At 35.5% G+C, this 8816-nt stretch overlaps 1 protein-coding gene across 1 annotated transcript; it reads left to right on the forward strand.

The window, feature by feature from the left end:
* Positions 1-1092: 1092 nt before the first annotated feature.
* Positions 1093-2715, forward strand: LOC112522376 (transcription factor MYC2-like). Its single transcript, XM_025131467.1, has 2 exons — positions 1093-1732; positions 1823-2715. Exons 1-2 carry the CDS (start codon positions 1093-1095, stop codon positions 2713-2715), a joined length of 1533 nt encoding a protein of 510 aa, XP_024987235.1.
* The last annotated feature ends 6101 nt before the right edge of the window (positions 2716-8816 follow it).

Consider the following 8816-nt stretch of genomic DNA (forward strand, 5'->3'; position numbering starts at 1 on the left):
GATCATAATATAAAACGTCAACTCCAAAAGTGTTACAACATATTTATGAGACGTTTTTTTAGCATTTTGACAAGTATTTATGACGTTTTAAAAATAAAGTGTTATATTAGTTATTTATATGAAAATTTTGATAATTGTCCTATATATCCATCTTTTTATAGGACACTTTATAAGTTTTTTTTTTCAATATTGAGACATAAAATAACTAATATCACACTATTTCAGACGCGTTTTAGAAAACTTGTTGAAACACCTAAAAACGTATTATAAAACTATAGAACACTTTTTTGTTTGATCCTATATGCATAAATCATACAAAACACTTTATTAGGATGTTTAGACGTTATGTGGTGATGGCAACAAATTTTAGCTTTCTCAACTCGTAGACAATGTCGTTGGTTTGCAAATATTGGAGAGATGCTTTAGCATAACTTTTGTTAGATAATGAAGCCAATCTATACTATAACGATGATAAGTTTTCGGTATCAAACCATAAGGATGGTGCCTGATTAGTTTGAGCTTGACTCCAAAGTTCAAAGTACCTGGAGGTCCCAGGTTCAAATCCAAAGAGGAATAAAAATCCCCTTGTGGCCACGGAGGTTCAAATGCGGTGACTCCGGGCTATCTGCAAAGCAGGTGGTCTCTCTGAGATTAGTCGGCTCGCATAACGGGTTGAATATCCAGGTTAATAATTTTTTTTTTCGATATATAAATAAAATGGGAATATTCTTTGGCATGCAGTCACAATGTTTTTAGCTATTAAGTAAACAAAGATGTCAAGTCGGTGTGGCGCAGTTTGGCTCGTTGGTAGTGTATTTACTATTTTGGAGGAAACAAATATGAAAAATAATTGAAATTCATATATGAAGGTAAGGTACGTACTGAAAAACATGCACATGACTTTTGATATATAATATGCTAAAGTAACCAAAGCATCTTCTTATATTGGCTTCTGAAATTGAACTGGACTCCATTGCAAGTAGGTACAGCCTCTGCATTTCTGTCTTTTATTGCTATATAGATTCATATAGCCAATTCCAGACCATCATCTCCCAAGTTAAAGGATATTAAATAAAGTTTGCGACTTTAGCAATGGATGATTTTATTGTCTCCCCATCTTCATCTTCTTCCATCGTTTCTTTTCCCAAAACTACAATCCCTCCCCCTTCTGATCATACCCTACAGCAAAAGCTCCAACACCTCCTTCAAAGCCAGCCTCAACCATGGGCATACGCCATTTTCTGGCAGACCTTCAACGACGACTCCAATGGCTGTGTCTCCTTGTCCTGGGGAGACGGTCATCTCCAAAGCAACAACGACCTTCCAATCACCACCTTGCCCTCGACCTCTGGGGGTTCCGCCACCTTTCTCTCCGATTTGGAACCTGACAGTAGGAAGTCTTTAATCAGAGAAATCCAGGCCCTCCTTGGACCAGACAACCGCGACGACGCCGAATGGTTCTATGTCATCTCTTTAACCAGGTCATTTACCCCCGGAGACGGATCGGTTCCAGGTACGGCTTTCGGTTCAAACACTATGATCTGGTTAAGTGGGGTGGATCAGCTCCGTTCTTTTAACTGTGAGAGAGCTAAAGAAGCTCGGATCCACGGGCTAGAGACCCTGGTTTGCATCCCGACACCAAATGGTGTTTTAGAAATAGGTTCACATCATGTCATCGAGGAGTCGTGGAATTTGGCTCATCAGGCTCAGTCAGTCTTTGGTGGGGKTTCTTCTTCTTCCTCTTGTTCTCCTCCTGATKCCCTACCTAATTTCTTCCTACACAAACAACACCTCGACAACAGCGCCACCGCTCAACCGATGAACAACCTTAAYGACGATCATCACAATATTATTTCTTTTGCTGATATGATGTTTATGGCTGGCGGGCTGCAAGAGGAGGGTATGAACACGATAGATTTTGAATCAACAACACCCGATAACCAGATGTCCAAGAACGTTGAAAAATTATACATAAACAAGAGCAACACTACTGCTGCTACGACCATGAATACCTATGCGGAAACTGCATCGGAGCATTCCGATTCCGACTGCCAGCTGGTTCTTGCCACGACAGAGAGGCGTATACAGAAGAAAAAAGGAAAGAAGCCAGGTGGTCGGGATCCTCCTGTTAACCACGTGGAGGCAGAAAGGCAACGGCGTGAGAAGCTCAACCAACGCTTCTACGCCCTGCGCTCCGTCGTCCCAAACGTGTCTAGAATGGATAAGGCGTCCCTCCTGGCAGATGCTGTCTGCTATATCAACGAACTGAAAGCAAAAGTTGAGTATCTGGAATCTCAGTTGCATTCTCGCATCAACCACCAAGGGAAAACCAAGAAAATGAAGGTGGAAGTGGCTGATACTGCGGACAACCCCCTGCAAACCAGCGACACTTATAGTTTGTATCAATCTCGGGTGTCGACAAAACCTATATTAAAGATAAATAACAAGGCCACGATCAAGAATAATATCAGTGGTTTTGGTGAAGTGGAAGTCAAAATCGTGGGTGAGGACGCAATGATAAGGGTGCAGTCGGGGAATGCGGACTTGCCCCCAGCGAAACTGATGGATGCTCTGAGAGAAATGAAGGCACAGATCCAGCATGCAAGCATGTCGTGTGTGAATGAGATAATGCTGCAAGACGTTGTGGTTAGGATCCCAGGTGCCATAGACGAAGATGAACTCAAAACCGATCTCATTAGGAGATTAGACCGCTAGCAAGCAAGCAAGCAAGCAACCAGGCGTAGGTTTGATTAGGTGTGGATTGGTTTGATGGTTTGAAAAGGAAATGAGTGTGGTTTCGGTATTAGACTGAAACCAGAATGGGTGTGAGGATTTGGAGATTGGAGTCSTGGTTGCTTGGTTTATCACGATTTAGGTTTTAGTTTGCTAATACGTGGTAGTGGTTTTCGTCTTTTACATTTTTATACCGTTTGTCTATTTTCTTGTATCATAAATTATTACATATTCATTATTGTTTTGATTTGCTACTTCTCTTTTTCAAAGTCTTGAAATAATACAAATATTTGCATTAAATTCAAACGTCAATTTGGGGTGTAACTCTTCGACCTTTAATTGTTGAAATTTTCATATGGTTCTATTCGGTTTTGAGATATCTTGGTATGCTTGAATCTTATCTTGACGAGCGATTGAGCTTTGAGTTYTGTTGAAGAACATTATGAACCCTAAAAACCCTAGATCTGAATGTACAAAATTGGCGCTTCATTTCTTAACCATTCTTATTGATTTTGGCGCAACAGTGTCACAAATGTTGTATGCCAATCGTAATTGCATAAAATCCCCTTGATTTGAAATCGACAATYGATTAAAGTTGGTCAAAAGCACATGCCATATATTCCATTCGAACGTCTCACTGATTCGCATAGCTCACAAGTCACAACTACAATTCCAGCTTTGTTGACCATCGGAACACATAATATGATCGAACATAATTAAAAAGTCATTACAACATGATTGTTGAAATAGTATTTGTTTCATATAGTCATTTTGTCAAGTTACATATATGGTTTAAACATCATCATCTCTCGAGCAAAGCCGCTCCTGAGATTTCTCATGCCATGGGTGGACCGGCCAAAAAAATTACCCCTAATATATATAATAAAAGGTAAACGGAACATACGACTTTTACGGTTCTATTTAGACTTGACGAAGATATTAGAACCTTAGGTACAGTTTTTTATATCATCCGTCCCATATGATTTTTGATTAAACCACACTAAACTAACTCAATATAGCCTACTCGAAGGTGGGATGTATACAGACGTGACATCTACTCCAAATTTTATGACTGTATACTCTAATTAACAGCTCTATAAACCATTCAAACGATCTAGATCATTTTCCTAATGTGGTTTTAATTGTTTGGGTCAGTTACTCGAATCAGTGAGGGGATTACAATCATAAAGCTCAATATTCAAACAACACCAAGAGCCATCCAAGATATCACCTTTTGGTCACCAAAAGTTCAAGTATTTCATGATGCATTAAACTCTAGGAACTAGAAAGACCTTCATAGAAGCACAACACTAGAATCTTAATTAGTTGACTTCTTGAGAAAATAAAACTTTTATCCCTATGATTACAGTATTTTAAAACTCCATCAAAAATCAAATATTGAAACTATTTGGGTATTTCCTAACATGTTCGTTTTTATGAACAAAAACAAGCAACAAATTAAGATATTTATAGGACTGAAAAAAGACACAAACAATCAAAAACACCAACCACATTATATAGAGATCCATCAAATATCAACTATTCAAACCACATCTATTTGACTATTTCCTAACATGTTTAATGGTTTTATAAACAAACACAAACTAGTGATTAAGAGATTTAGGACTGAAAAACAAAAAACATAGGGCCGAGACCGTAGTCAAGAATTTTAGGATTTAAGAGATTCTAAGATTAAGAATAAAAAATTTACCAAAATTTTAGATTCCAAACTTGCATTTTTACCGGATTCCAGAAGAGAGGGAGCCAAGATTGGAATACCAAATCCATTTAGGGCAGGCCCTCAAGGAAGAGTGAGAGCTGCTTATCGCCGATTTTGGATCGTTCTTGGCGGGTCATAGTTACAAGAATTTCTATTACAATTTTATTTATTTATAATGCTTTATTTTATATGATGTATTTTAGAAAATGTTTTGTTTAATCAGTGACCATTATTTTTTGTCACTAATCATTTTAAATTTATGACTACTTATTTTTTTTACACTAAAGTTTCCAACTTAGTGACCATTATTTTTTGTTACTAACATTTATAAGTTAAAATCAACTAGTTAGTTACCACTATTTTTTGTTACTCATCATTTCAGTTTAATGACTACTATTTTTGGTCACTAAAACTTCCAACTTAGTGACCACTATTATTTCTCACTAACATTTCTAAGTAACACCAAGTAGTTAGTGACCACTATTTTGGTTACTAATCATTTCAAATTTGTGGCTACTTTGCTTTTTTGTCACTAAAACTTTTAACTTGATGATCATCATCTTTTGGTCACCAAATTGTTCAACTCAATGACCACTATTTTGGTAACTAGACGTATGAATTTAAAACATCAATGACGAAAAATATGGTCGTCACAAATTTAGTCACTAAAAGAGATTGATATGATAAATCTTTTTTTTTTGCATGAGAATTAGTGACCACTTAGTGACCAAATTTATTTTTTGTTACTAAAGTTTATATTAGGGACCACAAATTAGTGACAATTTTTCTCATTGTTACTAACGTTACAGTTAGTGACCAAAATATAAGTAGGTCAATAAATTTTGGTCACTAACGAAGTTTTTTCTTGTACTGCCAATTATTAACAAATTGTGTTATGCTTATCGTTTGGTTTTTTTTTTTTTTGTTGTTTAGGTGTCATTGATGACGACTATGGTTCGAAAAAACTTGGTCACTGAGTTTAACTGTTTGCTATAAGAAGGAAATTCTTATATTTTGCAAAATTTCAAAGGTTGTCGAGAATAATAGATGCTTTCGTTGCTTCAACTACTTCTGTTTAGTTGTTTGAATTAGTGTTAGTGTAATCCATGTCAACCTTTGGGCTCTCTCCCATTTGGAGACTAACATACGTTTGGTCTGTAGTTATCGTGCCATTTAGGTGTATATTTGTTCATACTTAACAAAACTGTCAGAGCCACCTCTTTTTTTTATTTGTGTGTGTATTAAAATTCCCCTAATTAAATTTTAGTAATTTTTACAAATGATATGAATGCATTTATTGATAATTATGTTTACCAACTAAGATGTATTTATATGAATAAACTACATATTANTTAACTTGATGATCATCATCTTTTGGTCACCAAATTGTTCAACTCAATGACCACTATTTTGGTAACTAGACGTATGAATTTAAAAGATCAATGACGAAAAATATGGTCAGTCACAAATTTAGTCACTAAAAGAGATTGATATGAGAAATCTTTTTTTTTTCGCATGAGAATTAGTGACCAAATTTATTTTTTGTTACTAAAGTTTATATTAGTGACTACAAAATAGTGACAATTTTTCTCATTGTTACTAATGTTACAGTTAGTGACCAAAATATAAGTAGGTCAATAAATTTTGGTCACTAACAAAGCTTTTTCTTGTACTGCCAATTATTAACAAATTGTGTTATGCTTATCGTTTGGTTTTTTTTGTTGTTGTTTAGGTGTCATTGATGACGACTATGGTTCGAAAAAACTTGGTCACTGAGTTTAACTGTTTGCTATAAGAAGGAAATTCTTATATTCTGCAAAATTTCAAAGGTTGTCGTGAATAATAGATGCTTTCGTTGCTTCAACTACTTCTGTTTTGTTGTTTGAATTAGTGTTAGTGTAATCCATGTCAACCTTTGGGCTCTCTCCAATTTGGAGACTAACATACGTTTGGTCGGTAGTTATCGTGCCATTTAGGTGTATATTTGTTCATACTTAACAAAACTGTCAGAGCCACCTCTCTTTTTTTATTTGTGTGTGTATTAAAATTCCCCTAATTAAATTTTAGTAATTTTTACAAATGATATGAATGCATTTATTGATAATTATGTTTACCAACTAAGATGTATTTATATGAATAAACTACATATTATTATATAAATTACTTATGCTATCTTGTAACACTACCTCAAAATGTCACTTAGGCAACAAATGAAAAATGTTGCCTAAGAGGAGTTTATATGTTGCGTAAGGATAAGGCAACAAACCCATGTTGCCTAAGCAGTGTTGCCTTTTCAATGTTCCATAAGAACGAAGGCAACATATGCAAACAGAATATGTTGCCTAAGCGGGCTTCTTAGGCAACACACAAAAGGTTATATTGCCTAAGTGAAAAACATATGTTGTCTTAGATATCAACTTACACAACATACTCTATCTGAATATGTTGCCTAAGATATCAGCTTAGACAATATACTCTATCTGAATATGTTGACTAAGATATCAGCTTAGACAACATACTCTATCTAAATATGTTGCCTAAGATATCAGCTTAGACAACATACTCTATCTAAATATGTTGCCTAAGATATCAGCTTAGACAACATACTCGATCAGAATATGTTGCCTAAGATATCAGCTTAGACAACATACTCTATCTGAATATGTTGCCTAAGATATCAGCTTAGACAACATACTCCATTTAGATATGTTGCCTTAACTGTAATTAACATAATATAATATTTCTTTTAGGCAACATTTATATTGTTTAATTGTTGCCTAAGATTTTTGTGTACCATGATGCAATTTTTTTCTTGCACACTTTCTACAAATGAATCTCAAACAACCAAATGTTGTATACAAACAACTTTTATAACCAAACAAAATTAATAAGGTCAATAATTGAAAGATAATAGTTTTTTCCTAAATAAGTCTTAAAGTAGGCAACAAGTTCCATAACACAAAATTAAAAACTTAACCTAAAGCGTGAGAGGTCGGGGTTGTTGTGTTAGAGTTTGAATCACTAGTACCCAACATAGTCATCAATGATTGAATCATCTTTCTTTGCTCGACAGCTTCCTTTTTTGCCTCCTGTTGTCCCTCTTTTAACAATCTAATCTTCTCGTCACGCCCGGCAAGTTGTTGCCGCAAATTTTCCTCATCAACTGCAGATACCGGCTTAGAGAATCCCTTCACCGGTCCTCTCATCCTCGCAGGTCTAGCAAACAATCGATTTGTGCTTGATCCTATTCTTTGACAACCTTGCTTCTGTCATTCTCTTTGATTTATTCTACAACATGAGAAACATTTATTTTACAATCTAAACTAATATATATATATATATATATATATATAATTATTTACTTATTAAATACCTTCCATGTTTCTTTCTCAAAAAGTGTGCACAAAAAATCCCACTGATTTGGCCGATGTAGAAAGTTCTTTGGGATTGGAAGACGGCCTTGGTTCTTATATAATGTGTGGCAATCAGGTTTTCACTTATTGTATGAGTGACGCGCAGTTAGGTGGATCCAATCAAAAAATGCGTCACCCGGAGGTCCATTCCAATTAATCTCAAAGAAAACCTGAAAAACGTATACAAATCAAAATGAAATAAAAAATTAAGCATTTTTAATTAATAAGACATAAATCATAAAAAAATAGCAATAAAAATATACTTACGCTAAGTTGATCAACCACAATCTTGAGTTCGTCTTGTGGAAGTTGTAAATAACTATCAGTCAACATTGGAATATGTTCACGAACAATACTCCCAATTTGCTTTGCGATCCTACAAACTTTGTTTGTATCGGACAAATTTTTTTCCATGGACCACTTTAGAGGAAGACATTTATTTTCATTGTTAGCGATGTCTCTCTTAATCGCCTTTCCGGTGATAATTCCTCGTTTTGCCTTTTTTGTAACCGGTTCTTCCGTCGGTTCCACTTGGATGCAGCGACAATTGATACGTATATCTAGAGCAAGTGGCCCAGGTGTACTCGTCTCTGATGACACAGGTGTAGTTGGTCATTCCAAAGACGAAAGGTACAATTGGCGTTGGACGGAAGGTGTCGCCTTTGACGAGATTTCTACCGAATCACCCTCTAGGCGTGCCGTAGTCCGCCCCAAGACCGACGCCTTTGCTAAATTAAACGCTTGAGTTCTTTTTGGAGGCATATGGATCTACAAAACAATGTCTAACATGTTTAATAACAATATTATAGAACAATCTGTTTTGAACCTTGTTACATAGTGTTTAACAACATTTTCCCATTGACATCGTTAATATGTTACCAATGGTAAGGAAAGGTTCATTTAGCATCAAAGGATGAGAAGAAAGCAACATTCTATCTAGGAGAACAGAA

This window comes from Cynara cardunculus, assembly GCF_001531365.2.
Source record: "Cynara cardunculus var. scolymus isolate 2C chromosome LG 12, CcrdV1, whole genome shotgun sequence".
In the NCBI taxonomy this organism is placed as follows: domain Eukaryota; kingdom Viridiplantae; phylum Streptophyta; class Magnoliopsida; order Asterales; family Asteraceae; genus Cynara; species Cynara cardunculus.